The sequence below is a fragment of the Trachypithecus francoisi genome, unplaced genomic scaffold (assembly GCF_009764315.1).
Source record: "Trachypithecus francoisi isolate TF-2019V2 unplaced genomic scaffold, Tfra_2.0 Lachesis_group0, whole genome shotgun sequence".
Classification (NCBI taxonomy): Eukaryota; Metazoa; Chordata; class Mammalia; order Primates; family Cercopithecidae; genus Trachypithecus; species Trachypithecus francoisi.
The window spans coordinates 42,055,585-42,083,240 of NW_022681453.1; the positions used below are offsets into that span (position 1 = coordinate 42,055,585).

At 43.1% G+C, this 27,656-nt stretch overlaps 1 protein-coding gene and 1 long non-coding RNA gene across 2 annotated transcripts in view; one reads left to right on the plus strand and one right to left on the minus strand.

The window, feature by feature from the left end:
• The window catches only part of PDZRN3 (PDZ domain containing ring finger 3), a 241,667-nt gene extending 219,294 nt beyond the window's left edge, over positions 1 to 22,373 (minus strand). The window contains exons 1-3 of the mRNA XM_033210470.1: positions 21,479 to 22,373; positions 6,412 to 6,498; positions 207 to 314 (exon numbers count right to left, since the gene is read on the minus strand). Coding sequence (XP_033066361.1) covers positions 207 to 314; positions 6,412 to 6,498; positions 21,479 to 22,201 — 918 coding nt within the window. The 5' untranslated portion in view covers positions 22,202 to 22,373. The remainder of the gene's footprint in view (positions 1 to 206; positions 315 to 6,411; positions 6,499 to 21,478) is intronic.
• Positions 20,938 to 25,328, plus strand: LOC117083149. Its single transcript, XR_004436972.1, has 2 exons — positions 20,938 to 21,341; positions 22,786 to 25,328. It is a non-coding gene; the product is annotated as an uncharacterized LOC117083149 (long non-coding RNA).
• The last annotated feature ends 2,328 nt before the right edge of the window (positions 25,329 to 27,656 follow it).

The window sequence follows — 27,656 nt, forward strand, 5'->3', positions numbered from 1 at the left end:
CATCATCTGGCTTTTCTACATGTAACAAAAATTTAACACCAAGGCAATCAGCACTCAATCTGGTTCCACACAATGGGAGAAGTGTGACTCCGGCTCAACCATCCACCACTTTAGGCCTCCCTCCCCAGTCAAACATCTTGCTTTGAGCTGGACGAAGATGGGATGGCATTTAGCCTATTAAAAGACACTGGCCAGTATTCACATACCTCAATAATCCTGTCATGAATTTGCAGGCCTCCTTCCTTGGCTGCGGGCCCAGTGTCAACTATCTTGGATACAAAGATTCCTTCACTGGATGATCCATCGTGGTTATCCTTTGGGTTAAAAAAACACAAGCATGAATGCTAGACATTAAGTTGAGCATGAAAGTAAAGCTTGCACTCTTAAAACAGGAATTGACTCTTGTTGTGTCAAAAGTGGCAATAGGGTAAAAGGTATTTGTTTCTCCTAATTTTTGTTTTAAACTAAAATAAACACACAGTAAAATATTTTAAACCACACCAAAGGACATAAAATAATGCGTCCCTGCAATCTCCAACCCACTGTCCTTCTTCCCCCCATGGTAGCTATTTGACTTTATGCATCCTTTTGAAAACATTTTAATGCATCATCTTCCTAAATATGCATTTGTTCCTTTTTGCACCCAAATGCAATTATGCTAGTCTGACTTTTATGTCCTTACCTCTCTCATTTAACCCTAAAAATCATTAAGATCTTCTACTACCAATTCCCCAGGTCTGCCTTCTTAAAGTGACTGAACAATATCCAACAAGAGGCTAATAAACACTGTTTTCACTTGTTATGATTAAACAATGCTGTGACAATACTCTCCTGCTTGTATTTTAAATTATCTCTGCTATTATAGTTCTAGGGCAAATCCCTAGATTTGGAACTGTTGGGTCAAAGGATATGTACATTTCATAGATATTGCCAAATGGCTTTTCAGAGAGTTTATACTGATTGTTCATTAGACGGTATTTTCCCACATCTTCATTTGCACAGGATGTTATTAAGCTTGTAAATATCTAATAATTTGACTGTGAAAACAGATATTTTGTTTTTGTTCCAATGCACTACTCTAGTCCCAATACATTCTGATCTCCGACCTCCTTGAATCCCTTTAGATCTTTGAATTAAATGTCAGAACTAAAACTTTCTGGGAATGACGACGGCTCACTGCTCAAACTCCTTCCTTTCTTTAAAATCAAAAGGCTCCAACAAGCTCATAAAAAACCCTCACAGCTTGTTCACGAACTTCTTTTTAAACAGCATCGCAATGAGTTCTCTCCAAGTGTGTGGATTAAATTTCTAGTGATTAACAGATGGATTTATAAATTAAATGGCACAAGCATGTGATATTTCCAAACAAAATCATTTGAAATGTAAGCTCAGAATGTTCCACAAAAACTCCAAAATCTAGTCATGGTAAATTCCTTGTCGTATGTCATTAGAAGATTTATTTCAGTAACAATTACTCTGAATACAAATATATAAAAATTCCATTTGTTAAAAATAACTCTGAAAATAAAACATTTTCCTCTTTAAACAGCAAAAAACAAAACCAAAAAACAATCCCTATATTCTAAAGAGGGAAGGGAACGACTTCAAGTGTGATTCAATCTACCCCTTCAAATGCAACAGCAATAACTAATGTTGGAAAAATGTACATATCTCAGTCCTTCTCTCCTTCCTTCTTCACACTTCCCCAAACACACACACACACACACACACAGAGTAAAATGTTATATGATTCACCAAAAGAAACCAAAATCACAACCTAAAATGAGCATTAAGTGTTTTTCCCGACATTTATCCCCACATGACAAAGATATGTCTCTAACTGGCATCTGGATTCCATCAACGCTCTTTCAAGAGAGGGGTCAGGGAGCCTGTGGGTGCTGTGTAGGATCAGCTATCCTCAAAAGGCATCTCTGCCTAGCATCACAGTGCTCTGCACAGGTCTCCTGTATGCTAACCCTTTACCATCTGAATACCTCTGTGCCTCCTTCCTCTCTCACGGCAGCCTTACTGATGCACTAGTCTAAACACATCTGTGCAGCTCCCTACATGCACACCTGAAATGTATGTATAAAGCTACACAGTAGCTTCCTTTACTGAGCACAAACTAGATACCAGGTACATAGTGAGTGTTCTATGTGTACTGTTTAATCCTCACAGTAACCACAAGTGATAAGTACTATTATTATCCATTCCACAGATGAAAAACCTGAGACTGAGAGAGAGGTTCAGTAACTCACCCAAGGTCACACAACTAAAACGTGGTACAGCTCAGTTTCAAACTGAGGCGAAGTGGATCCTCTTGCACATGCTCTGTGTGCAATATAGTCTCCCACTGAGAAAACCCAAAACACACAGGAATTCAGAAGTCCAACATGTCAGGCTATGGAATATTCCACTAGACGAACTTGAAGAGTCTCAATGGACCACAAAAGATTTATGAACAAGCTTGAGTTCCCTAAGAGGTGATGTCAATATATCAAATGAAAAGAGATCTGTGTTTACTCTGATTTAACCACTTTGCATTTCTTGGCTGGAGAGAAAGAGGGAGATAGGGGATGGGATTTTGGCTTTCGTTTGTTTTGCAAAATACCACACTGCACCTAAGCAATAACTCTTAAGGAGCACTAGAAAGTTTAAGCAAAAATCAGAGAGGAAGAGGCAAGAACAAACACCAGAAGTTAGATTAAATTGAGGCAGTGGTGAGGGGTGGGAAAGGATGCAAAAAGCACAGAAAGCAGGTAGGGCATGGCAGCTCACACCTGCAATCCCAGCGCTTTGGGAGGCTGAGGCTGGTGGATCGCCTGAGCTCAGGAATTCACGACCAGTCTGGGCAACATGGTGAAACCCCATCTCTACGAATACAAAAAATCAGCCTGGCATTTATGGTCCTAGCTACTCAGGAGGCCGACGTGGGAGGATGGCTTGAGCCTGGGAGGCAGAGTTTGCAGTGAGCTAAGATTGTGCCATTGCACTCCAACCTGGGTGACAGAGTGAGACCCCCATCTCAAAAAAAAAAAAAAAAAGCTAGATTTTTCTCTTAAAAGGTATCTCTATTCTAAGTTTGTTTGGCTCCTCTCCTAACACATTTAAAGTTAAAGCTATTTATCAAGGTGAACTAATATGACTTGGAATTTGTTTTGCTGGCTTAAGTAAGAGAGAAATGAAAGGGACTGTTTTCATAGCAGGGGTACCTAACAATAAAGTACACTTCCCAAAAGCTTAGGTGAAAGGTTTGATACAACAGACTAGCTGCTGTTTCTTTAGGGTTGAGGACTAACAAATGATATGATTTTGCTAAGAGCATTGCATACTGATCACGCAATGAAAAGCCTTACGTCAGAGCTATGGCTGGGCTATTTCACAACCGAACCAAGCATCTAACGCAGGAATTCCTTGGGAAACACAGACATCATTTGTACTGTATTCTTCTAGTAACTAATGTGTGTGCATTGTTGCTCATCTTGGCTTTTTAACATGTACTCAATGACCTGCCAGATTTTCCAGGCAACAATGCAGAATACACTCAGGTTTCACTATGCTATTTCTGCTAATCAGGACAAATTTTGAAAAACACTATGGCAAACACATGCAGGTGGAATTAAATTTTCCTCTGGGGGCCATGCAGGCAGTTCTTGCAAAAGGACCACATAAACTGAAAATAGTAATGCAAGCTACAAAATCAGGTCTGGCTTGTACTCAAATCACCTTTTGTAAAAAAGAAAAAGAAAATAACTGAAACATGCTCTTTGATAAGCACATGGAAGAACTGCATTCCAGTGGGGCTGGAATGTCACTTTGCACCTGGTGAGTGTGGAAACTGAACACCATCTTCACTGGCTTTAACATAGTAGGTTTCCCAACAATCACTTGGCCACAGGCCTCTCCATTTTGAGCAATTTCCAACATTAGGCTTTGGTGTGGTTTAGACCTGGGGCAGAGAATAGGTCCTCTTGGTTTGGGTTCTTTTGTTTGCTACAGCTTATGAAACATCTAATTGTGAAGTGAATATTAATTTATTGAAGTTGTTTCTCAAAACTGGTAACAAAGGGTGGAGGAATAATTATGAGTGTAAACAAGGAACAGCCAACTCATCTGTGCTAAATGGCAAAACATGTTCTTGATGGTAAATTGTAGAACATGGGCTCATGTTCTGACCCACTGGCTCAAGTCTGACCCTGCTGCTTCCTGGAGCCAAATGTCTAGATATTTGAGTGCAGCTTGCTCCCTCAGTCCCTCCTAAGACTGGAGAGTGCAGCAGACCCCTGCCAGCAAAGATTAAATCAGAACAGCACATGATGGCACACAGCCTGGGATCTCAACCAGTAAAAGGTAAAAATAAAAATATACCAACCTCACACAGTTCTACAGTTTTTAAAGAATTCCACGGAGAGAATACAAGAAACACAACTATGTGATCACATCCCTGGGGCTCAATAAAGTGGGAATGATCCCTGTCCCCATCTACCTTCATATTTATAATTTAGTCTCATCATTTACAATGTTCTTTTTTATATGTATGTTGGATAAGACAGATAATGTTCATCATTTTAACAACTACAAATCACATAAAGTTGTCGTTTCTTATAATAAACCATTGTTTGTTTGTTTTTGAAACTGCGGAATGGGCTAAAAGCAAAGGGATTCTAATCATAAATCTCTTTGTGTCACTCCCTTCAACTGAAGCCATGTGTTGGCCACTCCCACCCTAGGTAATTTAAATCCCAGACTCAAGACTTAGGCCCTTTGGGGTCAAGCCCTTGTTTTCTTCACCAGCCCTCTTTCTGACCACTTCCCCGCCCATCCCTCAACTCTTTCCATTTCCACACTCTGCTTACTTGCAGCTCCCCCAATTCCCAACTCTGTTCCTGCTCCAGGCCTTTTATGAGCGCCAATCCCCATCCCTGCAAAACCCTAGTGTCCAACCGCTTTATTTTAGCCCAGGGGTCTTCACAGGTGGATGCATGTAACACAATGCACTGGAATGGCAGGAGAACATACTTCACATTTTATTCATAGTCATATTTTAATTTTATTATTTAAAATACTCCCTTTTGCAGGTAACTTTTAATAAGGCACATAACGTACTAGTTTGGTAGTGTGTACACATTATATATACAAATAAAATTTGGTCATCAGATCTAGCAAACTCTTGTTCAACCTTCTGAACTCAGCTCCAATGGCCCCTCCCCAAGACACCTCCTCCCGCAGGGTTAACTCATCCCAAGGCATCATTAGCTGGGGGCAGGCACAGAGTACATCAATGAGAGCAGCGCTATGCTCTCCCAACTCATCAGTCTCCCCATCTGGAGGTGAGCTCCATGAGGGCAGGGCACACACTATTCCTATCTGGATGGCTAGCATCTTCTTGTCCTTCAGGTTTCTGCTTACTACTATCTCCTCTTGTCTTTCCTGATAACCCAAGCTAATGATACCCTTTGCTTCTTGGCTGGTATCCGCCATGTGCCATCCTCCCAGTTTTTTCCTTCATCATACTTCTTCCAATCCAATCTGTAATTATAGTATTCACTTGTTTCTTGTCTGATATCCCCACCAGGACTCAATGACCACAGGGCCTCAGTCTTTCTGGCCTCCATTGTACCTCCTGGCCCTTAGCAAAGAGCCTATGTTCAATACTTATTTGTTGAATGAAAGATTTTTGTTTTCTTTTCCTTTCCTTTAACTATTTTCCTTTCAAGTTAATAAACAAGGAGATGGTCAGGAAAAGAAAAGGGTAAGGGATGGGACATATTCAGATAATTCCCCTTGAAATGTGAGATTCTGAAACACTGCTACTCTCTGGAGCCCATTCTTTGAACATTTTCCCCATAATTAAACTGGCAAATTTGAATTCCACCTCTTCTTTCTAGAGGAGTGTCTGTTGATCAATGCGGTGGTCAAAGAGCTGCAGTGGGAGGAGGAAGCAAAGGGATGCAGTCACCCACAAATTAGGGAATTGTCTTTGACTAATGAACAGCTGACAGAGCAGAACTCAAGATCAGGCTTCCAGTCTGGAGCCCACACTCCAGCTTGGTCTAGGAGGGTGGCTGATTACCAATTCCAACTGCACACATCTCATGCAACTTCATTCAGCCCAACTGCTATACAATCAGAAATGTACCCCCTAATAAAAAAAAGAAATTCAAAAAAAGAAATGCACCCCCAGAACCAAACAGTTTAAATTAGCTGTTATATTACTAGGCCAATGCTGTTTTAGGAGACTACACAATAAAAATCCCTAAGTGTGAAGATGTTAGATAGCCAATGAACTCGTAATGACAGAGCAGAATGAAGTGAGCAAGGTTTCCTGCTCCTCGCTGTCCCCTTCAAACCTTGACCTCTCTTTCCAGCTACACCAGGAAAAGGAAAAACACATTTTAGTAATTAACATACCACACTCGGCCGGCCACCAATAATATTGAATCCCAGGGAGCCAGAGTCCCGATGCAGGACAAGAGTCAGGCTTTTGGTTTCTTCACCCTGCAGGTAACAAATAAGATCAAATTTTTATTTACCAACAGGGAATAGATGGTAGGAATTTTCCTTCTATCTAAGTGTACTCAAGGACTACTCAGCTAATCATTACAAATCCTGTTATCTCTTGGGAAGTTTAACCAAAGAAACTTCTGGAACCCAATCTGAAATTCTGTCTTGTGTTTAAGAGCTTATAAACATTTCTAGATACCATCTAACCCTGGAATGACCACATAAGAATGTCTGGAGATGACCAGACATGCCCAATGAACATTTTCTGTGAATGACACCTTGGTCTGCAAATGCATCTTTCTTTTGACTGGCCCATCGTATGCAGGCTGTCTAGACGGCTACTTTCTGTTTGTTTCTCAACCATTCTCAACAGCAGCATTCATGTCATATCATGAAAGGTTCAAATAGCAATCCTTTCGGAAGTGTGAGTGCATGCATGGCCCATCAATAGCCATCTCTGTTTGGGAGACTTGGGGAAAAATAGTGCATGAAAAGTGAGATGCAAACACAGAAAACAAAAAATCCTGAATCTTACCGAAAAGGGGGAGGGGGCATTTTCACAAAGTAATTACTGTCCAATCCACACGAGATGCAGAGCTGTTTAACAGAAAGCACTCTGTTTAAGGCTGGCCATTGTGAACCCCTTTAAATCAAACAAGTAGAAGTGACCCAGGCAGGTCACAGAGCGTAATGTTTGACAGTCAAAGGCAACAGAGATGTCAGGGAGCGTGTTCTCAACTAACACTCTCAAGTGACAGCAGACAGATAAAAATAGATTTAACCTTATGTGAAAACTGTCACGTAATATTCTTTGACATAAACATTCAACTCGCTGATACACCTTTGACATGTTTCCAATTATATGAATGACATGCAAAACATCGCAGCCTGTGGACTGCCTACAAATCGGCATTTGCTTCACTTAACGTTTTCTATTTAAATATGGTAGCATTCAAATGTGGTATTTCTTTTCCATATAAAATATTTAATAAGCTGTTTTAAAAATAACACTGACAGCTTATGACAAAAGAGATTTTACTCTGATATTTTTGCTTTCTGTTCAAACTTTTGCCTTCTACCTTTTCTGGGGAAATAAATGGCCATATTTGAAAGGCATGAATGCAACTCTCTGACTCAATCTCATTTGCAAAGGAAAGTACTGTTTCTACCTACAGTGCCCTGTGAGTTTTCCGGAGCACTGCCTCATTTATTGCTATGGCTGTCAATGTGCAACTCTGGTGTCACATTTTGCCAGGAGAACTGTGCCCAGTAGAGCTAAAAAAATATTATTAAAGATCAACGGGCTTCACCATGTAGAATTATCTCCATGCTTAAAGTCTTAGTAACCACAACCCCTTTCTCATGACTATTACTATACAACCAAATTAAAAATATTTTCAAAACTTTCTTGTGAGCCTAAACATCAATTAGAAATACACTGTGAAAACAAAAACGACAATTTATTGTGAGAAAAAGATACTTTGTTTCTGATTAAATAACTAGGTGTCCTATAAGGACAACACAACACTCATTTCTTAAGATCACTTACTCAATATATAAAATACAGAATTACATATAAAAAAGAAGCTGGTCTCTATCAAGTTACTGTACCCAATGAAAAACAGCAGGGCCTCTTTAATGACAGCCTATTGGGTTTTTAAAAATGTTCTGATAACCAGCACCACCATCCAAAGCATCTATCAATGCTGCCCCTCTTTAACCAATTTGAACTGTAGCAAGTTAAAAGGCAATGACTTTCACTGCTTTAAAAGAAAATCCAGAATCAACCTAACAGTTTTGAGATATAAACATGATTTTCAAATTGAAACAGTTTATATCTTTCTACTTAGGACGCTGAAAATCTCACTAAGTCCATTTCTGACTTTGCTATCTTAAAGGGGTGAAAAGTTAGAAATACATGGGAATCTGGCAAGTTATCTTACATATCTTACATGTCTGGCTTTCATAATTAATCAATGATAGAAACTGCACAGTTACACAGTAATCCAAGGCAGATGGCTTTAATTTGACAATCTCAAGTGATGCACGAAGAAGAATGCACAATCATATGATTTAAAAGATTGGTTTTCAATCCACTGTGTGATAACCACTTATTCAAAAAAAAAAAAGAAGAAAATAATCTTATTACATTGCATTGACAATGATAACAGCTAACATTTACTGGCTGCAAACTATGTGCCAGAAACTATAATGAGCATTTAAGTGCTTTATTTCATTTTTTTAATCCAACCAATCTTAAAAATTGCACTACTACCATCCTCATGACATAGGTGGGAAGACTGAGGGACCGTGATTAAGAAAGCTGTCCCATGCTAAGGAGCTAGTAAAACGTTGAGCTGGGATTCAGACCCATACTTCCCAATCCTACACCTTAATTACACTTCCATACTACTCTCTTTCTGTGTAGAACATAGAAAATAATTGCACATAGGTTAGCAACATCTTAGGTCCTGCTCAAGATGGTTTTATTGTTGAAATTCCAAAAAGGAACTTATCAAAGGAGGGCTTATCCAGGAGGCCAGTATCAGAACAAAATTCCAAACTGTTTACTGAACTATTTATCTCCAAAGGAACCAATCTGAGATGTGTGAAGACATCTAAGTCCAGCCCTGTCCTCAGAGATTTCTCCCAAGGGATAATTAAGACAATGTCTGAAACACAACATTCCTTGACCAAACAGCATCTTGCAAAGAATGTTTCTGAACAACTAAGTTGACCTTCTGTGCTTCCTTGCCAGATGCAATGCTAGGGAGAAACAAAGGTGTTCTTATTTTCTATAAGCATCTTGATCTAGTCTACTGTCCATAAGGGTCAGACATTGGCTTTAGGTTGCATTGCCAATTTTAGGGCAACATGTAGAAGATTCAACACAGGATGCAGGGAGGGATACAAGAAAAGTTCAGACTGGGCTGAATTCCTTTCATTTCTCTAACTAATTACCAAAGGTTATTTGCTATTCGTTGACAACTTGATTCTGGTTTTTCCTTTTCATTCCTTTCCCCATAAACAGCCTTAACTACTTTAGTTTAACTTCTATTTTTTCAGAAGAAGTATTAATTGAGATTGTAAACAGATATTCTTCATACAAAACATTTAACATGTTAACATTAATCTGTTCCTAGGGTCAGAAAGGTTCAGGATAGAGGGTACTTAAATAATTCTCATTCAATTACATCCCACCACTTGAAAAAAGGTGTAAATGGGATAAGGACAAAGGCTCCTATTGAAGCTGCTTTCCCGACTGTTCACAGACATGGTAACTGTGATAGGCAGCAGCATCTTTCATTTACAGGAAAATTTAACCAATATGGGTCTGTTTGGGTAGTTTATCATAACCCATGATTTGCAATGGTCTCAAAACATAGTAAAACAAAGAGGGAAATGAGCCCAACTTCACATAAACTGATAAACCAATAAACACACTTGCCTTCTGAAGCAGGGATTATATCAGTGCTCTAAACCTGGAAAAACTGAGGCTCAGGGAAAATCACACACTTGCTCAGGATCACACGGTGGCAAAGTAGGAAGGTCATGACTGGAACCCAGGTCCACATGTGACTCTGGTGCCTACGATCTTTGTACTGTGCTGGTAAATGTTTGCACCCTATTCTAAATCCTGCCTCCAAAGACTGAGCCTGGCATGACGGATCAGACATTAATTCTTCTGGCAATTAGAGTTTTAAGTAAGGCTTCTTTGGACTATGCAATAATAACTGCAAAGATTAAGAATGTCTATTATACCCTGAAAAGTGTAAGAAGACTATGCCATGACAGGAGCAGCATAACGGTGAAGTTCTCGGACCATTATGTCCATTGCATCTGGCAAGGAAGCACAGAGGTGAACTTGGTTGTTTAAAAACACTCTTTGCAAGATGCTGTCCGGCTGAGAAATGTTGCATTTTGGACATTGTCTTAATTGTTCCTTGAGAGAGATTCTCTGAGTTCAGGGCTAGACTTAAGATGTCTTCAGGCATCTCAGATTGATGCAACATCAGAGTCAGAACCTGAGATGTTTCTCCTCATCCACAGAAAGGGAATGATAATGGTTCCTTCTCATGTCACCAGGTTACTAGGAGGCATGACTGAGATAGACAGATACCAAAAGACTGTCTCAGTACGGCACTTGGCCAATAATTAGCAACCAAAACACAAGGTACAGTGCTAAGCTGGACATACACACAGCTCAACAGCGAGGCCACAGTGCTCTTTTCCCACATACGTTACTCTTCCACAAAATCTAGGCAATGGAGAATGCCTAATCTTGCTTCAACTTAGTCTAAAGCAAGTTTGGAAGAGCTGGGGCCTGAAAGTTAAGTAAATAAATATCATTATATATTCCTAACTGTGTCTATCTTTTTCCATGACTGGAAAAAGAGTGGCACATTTTAGGGGACCAGTGGAGTGACCACCAGGTGGACAATTTTTATTCTGAAGGTGGTGGAAGGAGACATGGGAAAGAAGAAGAGGGGCGCAGCTCAGCTTGGACTTTCAGTGGAGCATAGGAAGACAGGAAGATGATACTGACCAAGTGGGCTGTGGGCCAGAAGGGGAAATCACATACATAACATGGTCATACCTGGAAGGGGATGGCCACAGAAGCAAAGGGGATGGGAAACAGATTTTGACTCACAACAGGATAGGAGAAACATCAAGGCTAAGAAACGGTGAACTCAGGAACAGTGGAGGCAGAAACGAGCTGGGGACTCTGGGAGCACAGGGAACTTGGGGATTGCTACACACTATAGACTGCTTCATGGTCTAGCATATCAGTGGGTCTCGATGGGCTGGTACAAAAAGAAGGTGAAGAACAGAGGAAAAACAACAAATAGAAATGGAGTGGCACTTCCTTGGCAGCTTTCACAGAGTTGCCTTCTATTCAATAACTCTTCCCAGAGGGCAAGTGTCTCCTCCCTTCAGTAACCCCAACCCAGGAGACTAAGAAGTTCTCGAGAAGAACCTGGGATGCAGGGTCCAGAAGGGCAGTACTGCTCATATTCTGGAGTCCAGCAACATCTCTGTTTCCTTGGGCTGGGCAGGAAGCTCTAAACGATCTTTAGCACTCCAGCCCCCACCCGAACCCAATTCAAGAGGTTAGCTGGGCCCTTAATGCAATGTAGGATCTCCCTGGGAGAAGCTTAGGTCTTTACGATTGAGAAAAGGCAGGGACATATTAACCTTGGAGAAGGTGATGTGGGTATTCAGACCTTAACACTGACACGAACCATCCAAAGTGCCTAAGCCAAGTCACAAGCAGAAATGGAAGCTCACTTTTCAACAAAAAACAGATTTCGTTTAAAAGAAGTTTTGCTATCATATTTGAACATGTAACTATTAGATCAATGTTAAAATTACCCCAAATAATCTTCTCAGCTTTCAACTCAAGGTCTAATTAGATAAGAATTGGCGGGGGAAGAAAAGTCAGTGAAAAATCAAAACTTGAATGTAATTTGAATGTCAAAAAGACATCTTATGCGGCTGCATTTTTTTAAGCATCCAAGAATGTGAACCATCTATTGGCAAAGTCCCTTTTCTCTTTAATATTACTCTGTTGCCATTCTCCTCCAAACCATCCAGCCTCAAAAGCTTGGATATGAGACATCTCCTAATCAGTGTGGTGGTTCGCAGGGTCCATCCATGCCACTGTCAATGTGGACTCTTTTTAAAAACTCCTTTCTGCCCAAGGACAGGTGTTCCCTGATGATGTCTGTTGTGGGACTCACAGCAGAGAACTGGCTAGACTGGAAAGTTGCACAGTGGGTTCTGAGAAATGTAACTGATTGACCGCTAGTCTGTGTGATGTAACACCTCACAGCCTTAGATTATGCAAAGCTCACAGAGACTTACTAGTCTTCACACAGTTGGGAAACAGCTCTGTCTGTTGACTAGTGATATGAAAGCACTGTATATTTGGCTGTTTCCAGGCAAAAATGTGCAGAGATGGGGGCTGAGGGGACCAAGAGGTAGAGCTGGCTGCCAGAAATTCTGTACTGAAGAACTGGTGATATCTTTGCTCCCTATGCTCAGATGCTTTTGTTCTCTTTGTAGTTAAAACTTCTAAATTCTTAATGGTAAAGCTGTTTGGACCAGCCCTGCCTTGTAATTCAACCCAGCTCTAAGGAAGTGATTCTTGCAGAAGAATATAAGAGGAAACTGTTTCAAAGCCTAAGACTGAAGATAGTCATAAGGATGGTGTTTGAAATTAAGTTGAAATTGGATGAGACACTCAACAGAAGTATTAGTGGATGTTTCTGTCATCAAAAAAAGGTGTAGAGAGAATGAAGAGAGACAAAGGGCATGGGGGAACAGGTAGAAAAAAAAAAAAACAGAAGAGCTTTTCCAGAGTCATAATATCTGCACAATAGCATACACAGTCCTAAGCCAAACATTTTTGAAAAATAATATGAGAAGACGTTTCAGTACTTTCCTAGTTTAAAGTCTGCTGCTATATTTACACAACTTGAAAACAAATCCATAAATGTCCAATTTTTTATTTCCATGAGCTTGATTTCAAATTTTCTCTCTCATTTTTGTCACTGACTCATCTGCTTTTCCGGTGAACAACCACAAGCAATGTTTCACCATAAATGATACCAATGAACCTTTAAGGTGTTACAGCATCTTAACACTTCCACTTGATTAAGGGGTGTGCTATGATCTGAATGTTTATGTGCCCTCAAAATTCATATGTTGAAATCCTCATCCCCAAAGTGATGGTATTAGCAGGTGGGGCCTTTGGGATGTGATTAGGGGTAAGTGCCCTTATAAAGGGGCCCAGGAGAGATCCCTCACCCTTTCTATGTGAGCACAACAGCAGAAAGACAGCCATCTATGAACCAGAAAGTGAGTCCTCACCAGACTGAATCTGCTAGCAGCTTGATCTAGGGGTTCCTAGCCTCCAAAATTATTTTTGTTTATAAGCTATCCAATTTCTGGTATTTTTGTTAGAGCAGCCTAAATAGACTAAGTCAGAGTGGTTTTCAAATGTACACATCCAATTACCAACCAGAAGCATTTTCTTCCCTAAATTAAAAAAAAAAAGTGCTATAGTTTGGATAATTGTCCCCCCAAATATCATGTTGATATCTAACTCCAACACTGGAGGTGGGGTCTAATGGGAGGTGTTTGGGTTATGGGGGTGGACACCTCATGAAGAGATTAATGCTGTCCCAGGGTGGTGGTGGGCAGTGAGTGAGCTCTGCTCTATTAGTTCTTGCAAAAGCTCATTGTTAAAAGAGCTCTCTCTCTTTTAAGAGAGAGCTCTCTCCCCTCTCTCTCCATTGCCTCTTTTCTCTCCATGTAATCTCTGCAAATGCAGGCTACCCTTGGCCTTCTGCCATGACAGGAAGCAGCCTGAGGCCTTCACCAGAAGCTGAGCAGAGGCTGGTGCCATGTTTCTTGTGCAACCTGCAGGACCATGAGCCAAATAAACCTCTCTCTTCACAAATTACCCGGCCTCAGGTATTTCTTCATAGCAACACAAATATATTAAGATAGAAAGCAGAGGCTCCTCATCTATAAAACCATAAATGCACTTGCTTACATGAAGGTAAGAAGTTTGTCTGGCCAGTCTCTCCTTAGCTTTGTTAATTTGGGTGGGAAAAACATAAACAACCATGTAACCCTCATGTTATTCATGAGCTTTAGCCCTCCCACTTTACATCTTAGCCCAAATGAACTTGAATATCCCTCTTTCACACATTTCCACTATTGCAAAACAGATGGAGGATAGAAATCCAGAGAATTGGTCACTCAGGGGCAGCAGGAGGCTTATAATGAAACCGAATCTTTGAGTAACAATCTCTTTTCTTCTAGGTAACAACCACTTCAAATTCCTACACTTTCTTCAGTGATTTATTTGAAAAAATGTTAAAATCCTACAGGTGTCCAGCAATTAATAGACAGTCAAGAAATGCTTGATAAGACTTACTGTGCCCTTACGTACATCACCTCATTTTATCTTAATAACAACCCTAAGAACAGGCATATTATGATCCCATTTTAGAGGTGAGGCAATTAAGGCTTAGAGGTTAGAAGAGCCTCCCAGGGCCCCTCAACAACACAGCAAAGGGAACACATGAACCCCCAATATCGCTGATCCCAGGATATGGATACTAACCACACACAATACACTAGCTCTATTCAGGGTATCCTGGAGTCAGCCTGTGGACCCAAGGCCTGCACCAACCTTGACCCACAGTCTGATGGGACTTCATCCCTCACCTATCCAAACACAGCAAAGACACGGGGCACCTAAAAACAGTTTTTAGCAGAATACTCAGGGTGCTCTCCTGCCCAGGAATCATCTCTGCACACACACTGCTGATGCCAGGGAAAAAGTTCATCATCGCCCTTCCTGGGGATGGGGTGGCTGCAAGGCCTGCAACATACAAAGACTATGCGATGCCTCTGCTCTTTAAGTTCCCTGTAAATATATGGATGGAATGAGTGAGAAAGGTGGCCGCTCAGGTCCATCTGGTAGTTATTTTCTTTATAAGAGTAATCATTATGTTATACCACTTCCCTTTCTTATTGGAATAGGCTTATTAGGACACTATTAGTCAAGGGGAGACAGAGGCTAACCCATAGCATGAAAGCTTGGGTGAGCAAAGAATAGTAAGACTTGTGTTTTCAAAGGCATACGTGGGTGTCTGATTGATCCCCTGGGTTAAAGCTGCTCAATTTTACCTTTCTATCAAATGGTGCCAACCACAGGGCCTGGCACTAGGGGTATGAGAATGTAAGGAGCTAAACTGCAGAATCCATTTGGAAGAACTTCACTTCATTCCTACTGTTAACCACTCTTAAAGTTACCAGGATAAAAATTAAAGAGACGTGCTCATATTCCATCCAGGACATCATCTCTTTTTTGTCTAAATCTATTTTTTTCTTTTACAGGGTCTCGCTCTGTTGCCCAGGCTGAAGTGCATTGGCACGACCCGATCTTGACTCACAGCAACCTCCGCCTCCCGAGTTTAAGCAATTCTCCTGCCTCAGCCTCCCCAGTAGCTGGGACTACACGTGCGCACCACCAAATCTGGCTAATTTTTGTATTTTTAGCAGAGACAGGGTTTCACCATGTTGTCTAGACTGATCTCAAACTCCTGACCTCAAGTGATCTTCCCGGCTAGGCCTCCCAAAGTGCTGAGATTACAGGCGTGAGCCACCGCGCCCGGCCTAAATCTCTTTCACAGCCAGGATCTGTTTTGTTTTGTACTCTTATGTGCTCTACACTGGACCTATGTAAATGGGAACATGGTACGGGATGAAAACATTTCATGGACCAGAAGCCAACAGGCAAACTAACATGAGCCAGTGGAGGACACTTGGCAAGTTATTTAAGTTTCTGAGCTTCTGTTTTTTCATCCGTAAAATGAAAGGAAAGAGTCATAGGTAAGAGCAGCTACCCTGCAGGGTCTGAGGATGAAATAAAATAATGCGTGTACACCTCCAATCCAAACAGTACTTGGCATATATAATAATGGTGCTTTGAAAGCCTGTGTGAGACTTCAGAAAAGGACACTGCCCCAGGAAAAAATGTCTTATTTTGGTAACAACGTGAGCTCAGAGATAGGCAACACTGGGTTCAAATCCCAGCTCTCCATTTAGAATCTAACTTCTAGCCTTAATCTTTCATAATCTGCCACTCCCATTAAAAAAAAAAAAAAGAGGTCTATCTAATGAAGAACATGGAGAAGATAACATATGCACATACAGAAATCACCTTAACTGTACGGCACCCAGTGGAACTCAATGAATATTATTTCTTTTCCTTTTAAGCTCCTTGGTCTACAGTCCAATGCATAATTGCCTTATAAATAGATTCTTACTCATCAAATATTTTTATAGCGAGGCAAGCACCATTTCTGAACACAGAAAGAGCCACTTACAGATAAATCTCAACAGAATTGCCAATTCAAATTGTCTGGTTATGCTCATTTAATCCAGTGTAGCTGGGTAACATATTTGTAAACCAAATCCTAATTTTCCTTATGAATCACAGAAATGAAATTGAAGTGACAATCTATAATCTTTTTAGCAGAAGTGGGCTGTTTTGTTAGATACACTCTGGAATAGCTCTATGCAGGAGCTCTTCAGAAACAAAATATACTTCATAGTGAATACTCTAAATAGATACATTTCAAAGTGTTTGGACATCTGGAACACCTTTTGATACAATTGTCTATCAGATTTACTTATTTCTAGTTCTGAAAAAGACAAAATAGTTTCTGGGATTTGGGACTTTATAAAACTTGATCTGGATGGATCTAGTGGAACAAAAATAATGCCTCCTCTAAACCTGGAAACAATTTTGTTAACTGGGGCATCACGGAGAAACTCATTCTTTTTAAACACGAGCCCACTTTTGGTTAGCAATCTGAAAAGTTTTGATGACTGCCAAGACAGACCTTTCAACCTTGAACTCATCACCACATGAATACATACCAAGAGCTTACAGTGCACATGGCAATGAATTAGTGCCATAGACATGGCCCTGGACAAGTCAGACTCTTCCACTTACTTAGTTACGGCTATGATAAATGCCATGCAGGAGGGTTACCAAAGTACGAGTCTCAGGGCACCAGATGTAATCTGTGAGGTCGAGAGGCCTGGCTTCCTAGAGGTAGTGATACTTGAGCTGAGATGAGAATACAAAAAACGATTGTCTAGTGATATGCAAATCCTAAGTGCAGACAGAAAGGCTATGGGCAGGAGGGGAGAGGTGGAAATTTTGCTGTTACTTAGTGCAGAGTACTTGGTAAGATTGTTACAGGTAGACAGATGAGCAAGTGCAAAGGCCCGGAGGCAGAAAGGAGCTCAGGGGCACATGCGTGGACTATCAAAAAGACATGAGAAGCTGGAAGAAGAGGATGAAGGGGAGAAGAATCCAGACAGGTGGAGGCCAGTAGGATCCAGAGTATGTTGGACCTTATAGCCACCCAAGAGAAATGGGATGGCACAGGAAGCTTGAGGGACAGTGATAAAAGATTTACATTTCTAAGAGATTAATTCCTGATGCTAGGTAAAGAAGGAATTGAAGAGGAGCAAGAAGATTTGTTGAGGAAAGAGTTATGGTCCAGGCAAGAGAGAATGTTTGAGACAAAGGCCAATTTTGCCCCCCAAGGGACATCTGGCAACATCCAGAAATATTGTTGATACCACTTAGAAAGTGCTACTACCCTCTAGTAGGTAGGTAGGTAGATGCCAGGGATGTCGCTAAACATCCTACAATGCACAGTTCAGCCTCCCACCCCCATCACCACTACCACCACCACCACCAACACACCCACACCCAAGAATTATCCATTCCAAAATGTTGGGAGTGCTGATTCAGAAACTCTGATTTGGACCAAGGTGGTCATTAGAGTGAGCTGGAGAGCTGTGAATAGATTCAACATGTATTTAGGAGGTAAAATCCGCAGGATTCAAAGACAGACTGGATGGGAGCTTAAAGAACAAAAGGTACCGAGGATGTATCTCAAGTTTTTCAATCAATCCAAGGAAAGTTATGTTCAGAATTTTTCCTTTCCCAGAAAGAAAAGCAAAAAAGATGTTTGCTCTGGAGTGCTTCTACTCTAAGAATCAGAGGGGTAAGTCAGGGTGGGAAACTGAGGCTGGGAGCAGAACTCTTTAACTTACTCAAGTGTAGCAATCCCAAGTCTGCTGCAGCTCAGACATGGCTTCAGTGAGATCAGAGATGCCTGTCTAGGCTACGATTATTTGTCATTTAACTGGTAGGCAGTCTGGGTTTTAAAATTTTATCCTGGTCTTAAGAAATTTAGGAAGGTGTTCAGACAATGGTCAGTAAAACCATAACTGTGTGAAGACCAGTACATGTTTGGTCTCTATCTACTTGAGCGTAAGCTCCTCCTTTAGCTTAGCAGCTACTTAAAGGACAAGCATCACCTGGCAGCTCATTGGAAATGCAGAATATCAGGCCCCTGGCCAGCCCTAATGGATCAGAATCTCTAGGGGTGAGACTCAGGAATCTGTTAAGCTCTGCAGTGACTCCAATCATGCTAAGGCTTGAGAATCCTTAATATAGATCACATGGTAGAATAGAAGAAATAACGTCTATGCTGGTACAGCACTAACCCTAACTGCTCAGCAGGCGTCAAAAAAACCTGAAACCTAAGATAATTTAAAGAATGCCACATTATTTATGCAAGTTCTAGCTGCTGAAGAGCTGGTACTGAAAATCTGAGGGTTTCCAATCTCCTTCAGCTTATAACAGAGATGCAAACATTAGGGCTTATTTTTAAAAAAAAAAATAAAAATGTTGCACATGAGAGTTTCTAGGACATATAAATCCTTCTGCCTTTTAGAAGAGAATAAACAGTACTCTCGTAGGAGCAGAGAGCCGGCCCAATGAAATAAACAAGTTCTTAAACAGCTTCCAGTGGGAGGAGTTTTACGGTTGACGCAGGAACAGCAAAAGCGTTCAGCAAGGGCCACTGAGGGTTAATTTCGGGGCAAGGAGAGACAGCAAGCTTCCCTAAGGCCTCAGCTGAGGCCACCCTAGGTCTGAGGCCAGGGAAACCATCTAGGGCAGCTTCTGGGCCAGACCATCCTTTGCTGTTCTCAAGGCTGGCACTGAGGTTCGTCAAAGTTCCAAGCAGGGCTCCAACTCCAGAACAAATCTTTCTCCGTAAGTTCAAAATCAACATCTTGTCCCTAAGCTTAACATCCTTCTTTATGCTACCCACTAACCCAAAAGAGCCTCAAAAACATCCACAGTTTTGATTCAAGTATCATATTTTTGACTCTAAGAGAGATTTTACCCAAACACTCCAGAAAGAAAACAGAAAGTTAAGAAGAAATAATAACCTAGCTCAACAATAAATGATGCATAAACTCTGGGGCAGTGAATGGCTTATTTATAAATAAGTGTCACTTAAAACGACAAAGGAAGTCCAGATGACAGCATAAACAGCAGAAACTCGGGAACTCCTTCACCCTAAATCTGGCGCCTGATTGAAGACCAAGCTTTGCCCTCTGTTTTGGTGATTCGAAGGCTCACACCAGTCTTTTGTGTGCCTGTGAGGTCCTGGGTGAGCTGTGGAGCTGTAAATATTTGCCCTTCGCCCAGAGCTGGCCAGCTGCTGAGACTGCAGCTGACAGACAGGCCAGGGGCCAGGAAGGGGGGCCAGGTCGAAAACTTGCAGGCCTGGTGTGCACGTATGGAAGGGGGGCTGGGAGAGGGCAGGGGGAGGCAAAGCAGACACAGGCCCCTGGGGGAGCCTCGGGCAAATATTTTCCCCTTTCTGCCACGCCATCTGGAGCAGGCAACCAGAGCGGTGGCAGCAGGCCCAGGCCCCTCCCCAGGAAGGCAGAAGCACCCAGCTGTTGAAAATGTGGCTTTTGCAATCAGGGAAACCAGTGGTTCTCAACCAGGGCGACTTTGCCCCTCCAAAGGACACTTGACAATATTTGGATTGTCACGACTTGGGAGGGAGGCCAAGAATGCTGCTAAACATCCTACAGCGTACAGCACAGTGCCCCGCACCCCCGACTAAGAGTTATGGAGCCCAAAATGCCAATATGCCCCGAAACTGAGGACTCTGAGGTAGAATCCGAGTCCAGTTCTGCTCCCTCAGTCACTATTTAATTTTGGACAAGTTCTATACACTTCTCTGAGTCTGTTCCCTCATCTCAAAGGACAACATAGGTAATGCATGTAAAGTGCTTCCTATTGTTGATGGCACTTAATAAACACTCAATAAATGGTACTTGTGGTTGCATTGAGGGGCAACATGATAGTGGTTAAGAACGTGGGCTGGAAAGATAGGCACACAAAGGTTCAACACGCAGCTTTGCACCCAAAAGCTGTGGCCCAGGCATGAAATTGCCCCTTAATGAACCTCAGTTTTTTTCATCTACTAAATGGGAAGGCTCACACCTACCTCACTTGATTAAAAAGGAAATGACTGGGAAGAATGCAGCACCCAGCCTGGAGCAAAGTAAACCCTCGTGCAAGGGGACCACTCAGGTGGAGATGTTAAAATTAATTGTTGGCAACACTTGTTGAGCATATATTTACTCTCTGCCAGGCACAGTACCAGGCCCTTCCACTAAAATCTCTCCCTGAAGCCTGACAAAAACCTTCCACACTGAGGGAAACTGAGGGACCTGGGAATGAAGTCCGTTCACCCAGCTGGTCAGCAAAAAGCCCCAGATTTGAAAAGTTTTAACTCCAGATAACTTACACTTAATTTTACTTTATACTTGTTGGGGGCAGGATGGTCCTTTAATTCTTTCTGAAGTCCCTGGATGAATACCTCAGGGGTGCCTGGCTGTGTTTTTACGCTGTATACCACGTCTCTAGGGACCACAGTTTCCAACTTTAGAGAGGTTAAGCAGCTTGCTCAAGGTCAGCCAGCTAGCTGGCTGCAAAGCCCACGCTTGCATCCAGCTTTTACCCCAGAGGCCTCTCTTCTGGTATCCTTCTTAACTTACTCTACATTGGCTGTGGGTTCCCTTTAGTTTTTTTCTGGAAACCTAGAGGATGCACGGATACAATTCACGCAGTGTGTCCATCTTTCCTCTCCTGAGTGTCAGTCTATAGGTTTCTGACCTCGAGAGGGTAAGCAACTTGCCCGAGATCCCCCAGCTGGTCTGAGCAGCAAAGCCTTTCAACGCAGTTTTGACTCTGGAGCTGCATTCTTCATTCTTATCCTACACTTGCTTGTGGATTCTTTTTCGTCCTTCCAGAACCCCTGGAGCTGTGCAGCTATATTTTACCGGTTACGTCTAGACTATAGGGGCCACAGTGTTCCACCTCGGGCAGGTTCAGCGACCTGCACGTAGTGACACAGCTGGTAAGCAGTGGAAGAAGAGGGAGGAAGCAGGGATGTTGCGGGGAAGCTCAGGGCATCCCTGTACCCAAAGGGATGGGGCGGGGCCCGGGGTCCCCGGGGAGCCTGGCTGGAGGTCAGGGCGGGTAGCAGGCGCCTACCTTGCCGCCGGGCGGCGCGGCTACGCAGCGGCTGAGCGAGTCGAGGCGCGCGCTGTATTCGGTGAATTTCTTCTGGTAGCGCAGCGCGGTCATCTGCAGCTCTAACTGCGCCGCGGCCAGCTGGGCCACCAGCGACTTCTCGCGCTTCCCAGCTCGCAGCGCCTCCTTCTTGAGCGCCTTGTGCAGAGCGCCCAAGCGGGCCTGCAGCGCGCCGTTGTGCGCCCGCAGCGCTCGCGCGCAGCAGTGGCCGCCCGCGCGCTGCTCGCCGTGCGTCAAGGGCAGCCCGCAGCCCTCCTGGCAGCGGCCCACGGGCCGCGCGTCGCACGCGTCGCGCATGTGCGCCTCCACGTCGCGCCGCAGCAGCACCTGGCCGCAGCCCGCGTGGCGACAGCGCGCGGGCGCGAAGTCGCAGCGCTCGAGGTGCTCCGGCAGCTGCTGCAGCTTGACCACCCGGCCGCAGCCGCGCGCCGCGTAGGCGCACTTGATGTCCAGCTTGAGGATAAGGCGCTTGAGCGGTAGGACGTGGTTGAGCTCTTTGGCCGACAGGCGACCGCGGCAGCGCGCCGGGCAGCTGCCCTCCTGCACCACCCAGGGCAGCACGCAGCCGGCGCAGAAGACGTGGCCGCACGGCGTGGTCAGCGGGTCCTCCAGGACCTTGTGGCACAGCGCGCACTTCAAGTCCGGGTCCACGTCGCCGTCGAAGCGGTCCAGCTCGAAGCCCATGGTGGCGGCCAGACCCCGGGGTCGCCGCCGGGCGGCCGGGCGCCCCCTCCCTCCCCACGAGGCGGCCCAGACAGGCCGGCTGCGCCGCCCGCCCGCTCGCTTGCTCTCCCCGGACTGAGCCTAATTGATCCAGACTTCCTCGGAAAATGCCCGAGGAACAGGACTCCTCCGGCCGTATTTGCGCGAGCGCGAGCGCACAAACATCTTGCCTCGGAGGCCTCCTGCCAGCCCCCTGAAAAAGGGAGGAGGCTGGAAGGCAGAAGCGCGTGGGTGGACACTGAGGCTCGTCAAACGGGACGGGCCAGCCCAGGACGCCAGCCTGAATCCTTTCAGGCAACTCCTTTCTGTTCTCTTACAGTCTACGCTATAGGAGGCAAAACGCCAGCCGAAAAAAGCTCGCTGAGTTTGGAGCTGAGGCTAGTGCTTTCTCCCAGACGAGTTCTCTTGGCGCCCCTTCCCAAACGGATCAAAACTTTTTTACTCCCTTCTCCCTCCCCCTTCCTCTAGTGGCTGATTGCAGAGGACTAAAAATATCTTGGGGCCTGCTATCTCAGCACTTACGGTCTTTATTTATTTCATTCCAGGGAAAGTTACAGAGCCTGCGGGACGCTCCGGCTGCAACTTCAGTTCCGAGATCAGAGGTTCTGCGAACCTCCAGGATTTAGCAGGTTTCCAGGACCGCTGGGTGAATCTACCCGGGGAAATTTTGGTGGATAAGAGCTGCTCGCCAGCTGTCGGAGTGGGAGAGGCTAGCGTGCTGGCTCCATCCACTTCACCTAACACCTCTGAAGTGTCTGCCCTGCAGTGTGGCAAGCCTGGTGCTGAGCGCTTCTAAATCCGTCGCTTTAAAGATCATTAGTACAATGTTGTGAGAGGGTTAGCTCCATTTGAAAATTATTTTCCCGTGATTACAAAAGAAGCGATGCTGACTGCAGAAGTTAGAACTGGGAGAAGACTTGATCACCCCCATGATCATGTCAACAATTGCCCTCCTTCAGTTTTGACTTTGTGTGTACACTTTGTCATTTTCCGTGTCATTTCCTGAGTCTCCAACTCAGGCTGGAAGAAGGAAAAAAAAAAAAAACAAGACAAAAACCAAACTTGCCCTGTAGATCAAACCAAACTTGACCCCTGTAGGGTCCTGTAGATCAGTGTTTCTCACATTTTAATGTGGTTGCGGTTCTGATACAGGGGGTCTGGGGCGGGGGTCTGAGAATCTCCGTACTGAAAGCACTTCCAAGTGATGCCAATACTGCTAGTCCCTGCTGGTCCTTGGATTCCCACTTGATTGGAAAACCCTGGCGATCCATAGATCTGGACGTTTATTCCCTGCTTTAGTGTAGCTTTTCAAGCAGTACAGCAAACCTTGCTGGGTAGCATTCAGCAACACTCCTGAGCATTGGAGGAACATTTTTGGAATTCCAAATGGGTGGAAAGTTCATTGCATCATCCATGGATTTTATTTTTTTACCTCTCAAGGCTATAGACATTCCTAAGAAACACGCAGTCAGCATTGGTGAGAGTGGAATCAAGCTATGGAATTCTCATTTGGAATCTGCTGCCAGTTTCTGAACAGTGAAGCGGGAGAGTTCTGAACAGTGAAGCGGGAGCTCTGTATTCAGCGAGACTCTGGGGCCTGGAAAGTGGGATTACAACATCCATTTTGTCTAATTGCTTTCCTTCTTTCTTTTATGTGGCTGCTAAAGCCCCATGACCTTCACTATTTAACTGCTTCATCAGAGTGAAAGAATTGCCTTGATGTTCATAAGGATTACTTGTTTCGAACTGACCTTTAAAAAGTTGTCACTCACTAGATTTTTCAGTGCATGGTTGAGGTCACTGGACAGGGTTCTTTAATCAGTGTTGGTGGCATTTGTTGCCTATTTGTGGTGGAGACTTTTAATTGCTTTAATCAATTAATGCATTACTTTGATAGGATTCTGCATGGGGTGGAATATTATTGGCCTTTGTTCAGATAAGCTTGTGCCAGGGAATCCTCCATCAGTATATTCATTAAGCTACTCATGGGCTCTCAGATAGTGGGTAGGAAACAAATTCTTTCACCAAAGGTGTGTGGGCTTGTCAGTTTCACAGGATGAGCTAGTGTCAACAGGGTGATAATCTTCAAACCAAACTGGTTTTGAGGAACAGGGAAGTTCTGTCCTACACCATAAATGTAAAATAGTGCTTACTTGGGGTGTACACTTCTTTTTGGAGATGTTCTACCACCCCTCGGGTGGTCTTCCAGATGGCAGATTGAGAGGTTGTTGCTGAAATGCTACAGCTGAGGCCGCGGAGAAGCCATAGCCTACTGTGGATTGGCCTCTTTAAGCAAAAGGAAAGTCTATGCCACTCCTCATTGGTTAATTTTAGTATCAAAATTCTTGGAGGTTAGAAAAAAATATTCTACAATGTCAGATCTGGCAAGACCATACATATGATTTCAGTCACCAAACTTCACAGGAGAAATGAGAGCCAAAAATATTAGGAAAAAGGAGTTCAGGGCAGAGTTTCTAAACCTTGGTACTACTGACATTATCATTCAAATAATTATTTGTTGTGGTGAGGGGTTGGGGGGTGGTTATCGTCTGCATTGCAGGATATTTAGGAGCATCTCTGGCCACTATCCACTAGACATAGTAACAACCCCTTGTTGTGACAACCAGACATGGCCAGTGCCAGATTGAGAACCACAGTTTTAAGAAAGCATTATGCTCATTACTGAAGTCAGGCAATGCTGTCAGCCCACATTTTCTGCTGGCTGTGGAACCACCTGGTGAATGCAGCACAGTGAGAGAGGGATGTTATTATAAATTGGAAACTCAAGGCACCATACCAATAAACATGAGTGAAAACTGTAGGAAGATGAATGTTCGGTGTGGGAGGCCTCCTGAGAAAAGTAGCTGATTTTTCTGACATGGATTAGATACTTACTCAACCGTCCCAGAAGCATCTGAGTGTTTATATATGGATGAATTCCTTGTGGACAGCTGGATTGGTCACTTTGCAAATGATTTTTGGGGCTTCCATTACTTTTTGCTCTTACCCCTTCCTTTTATCGTCTGATTCTGCACTTACTAACCAAAATGTGGCCCCAAGCCTAATAAAAATACTATTTCTATATTCACCACTATCCCATTCTGATTTTAAACTGTTTTTAGTGTTCTTTCCATCAGCATGTTTAATCAGAAGATGATAATAATATCTACCACTTTTTTGGAACTCTTACTAGGTATCAAGCACTGTGCTCAGAACTTGACCTTCGTTGTCTCATTATTCCTCACAGCACATAGAGAGGTAGATATGTTATCCACCCTGTTTTACAGATGGAGAAACTGAGGTTTATAGGGGTTACATAAGATATCTAAGTAGGTATAGGTACCTTATAAGGTTATATAAGATACCCCTTCAGTCAGGGATATCAACAGGAGAACTTCAGAACCCTCACTCTTAATCACCATGAGCATTATGCATCCTCCTCCATAAGCTCCAGCTCAGGAGGCACTCCCTTACAAATGATATGGATAATCACTCCACCCCTCCATGTTTTCTGGGTATCAATCCTCAGCTGCTCCTAGGGTCTGGATAATTTGTGGCTTTAGGACTGGAAAAAACAAACAAAAACTCAAGGGTTTTTACATTTTTTTTTTAAAATTTCTTCCCGAAGCTTAAATATTTGTATTCTGCTAGCTAAAATAGCACTGTACAGTTAGATAAGGATCTGCTTTTACCAAATGAAAGTACCACCAGAGTGTAATAAGGTGCAGCAGTCATCCACAAAAACAAGTGTGAAACATTTCAGTCAGACTGCTTGCCTGTTAACATAGCCAAGGTCAGCCATCCTGGGGCCTGACACATTCGTTTGGCCTTGGGTTGAAAGGTAGGGAGAAGAGAAAGTAATTCTCTATTCTGGAGACTTTTGAAGACTTTGGTAAGTCAGGATGAGTTATCACAGTAGGGACGCTGGACAGAAGAACAAGAATTGTGAAAATGCTTCTTACAAATTTGAGCAAAAGTCTGGTCTGCAAAAGTCTGGCTCTCCTTTCCCAATTCTCCAGATGGGATTAGCTTCCATAGCCCTATGCACATACCCTTGTATAACATTGATCACACTTGAAATGTCTTAATTTATCTAATAATTATTTAGTAGCTATTATATGCAAAGAAGAGGCTGTTCTTGCACTGGGGCTACAGAGGCTAGCAAAATAATAATAATAATAATAATAATCAGTGTCCCTCCCCTCTTAATCCTTCATTTCAGGGTAAGGAGCAGCAGATATCAATAAATGAATAATAAATGAGATGACTATGGAATATGATAAGTTCCTTAATACAATGCTGCTCAAAGTATGATCTGGGGACCAGAAACATGGGCGTAACCTGGAAGCATGTTGAAAGTGCCCAATCTCAGGCTGCACCTTGGATCTACAAATCAGAATCTGCCTTTTAGCAAGATCACCAAGTGATTTGTGTGCACTTAAAGTTTGAGAATCACTGCTGTAAACACCATAAAAGAAGCTCACGTGCTGGAGAAAAATCAAAGGGGCCCATTTGAAATAGGGTTGTCTGGGGAGGGGAAGTGTGAGTTGTCGCTTGAAGGATGAGAATGAGCCAGCAATAGCTGGGAGAAGAACATTCCAGACAGAACAAGAGAAAGTGCTGAGGTTCGAAGCAAGTACGTGGTCTATTTGAATTAGACAGAGTGTACCTAGAACTTGGAGCAGAGTAAGCCGAGCAGAGAAGAATCAAACAAGGGTAGAAGTGTAGGTGAGAACCAAATGGACACGGACCTGCAGGACCTGTGGAGGAAGGAGACTGAATTGATTCTAGTGCTGGATGGCACTGAAGTATTTTGGGCAGCAGAGGAGCACAGCTTGATCAATGTCTAGTTTCCATGTCACATATTACACTCTATTATAGAGTAGGGCAATCAAGTTCACATTCTGTCCCCCATGTTTAACACTTAGTAGAAAAATAATAAATATTGAACAAATAACTGTTCCCTCTTCTTGCTTCATGTAAGTTCCTGCTGCTCAGATCTTAAGTGTGGGTTGGTACTACCAGCATGAGGTATATGTATCACAGTATGAGTTAAATAGGCCTCTGTGGCCTAGTTGGAGTACCTGTCAACATTTAGAACGTTGTTCCCATAACAAAATCAATTCAGAATTATGAACAGCCAACCCCCATATGAATAAGTAGATCACTATCTGGTTGTGAATTGGTAGGTTTTGTACAGAATATGCGTGTGTATATATACATATAAATGTTCACATACATACCTATGTATAAACATACATGTACATGCATACATACATGCTGGTGGAACAAAAAAATTGTTTAGCTGAGCATAACAGAACATCCAAATAACCATGGAATAAACTAGTTAGAAATTAATTTCTCTCTCAAGTAAAAAAATATAAGCCATAGTTAGCAGGCTGAGGCTGGTATAGTG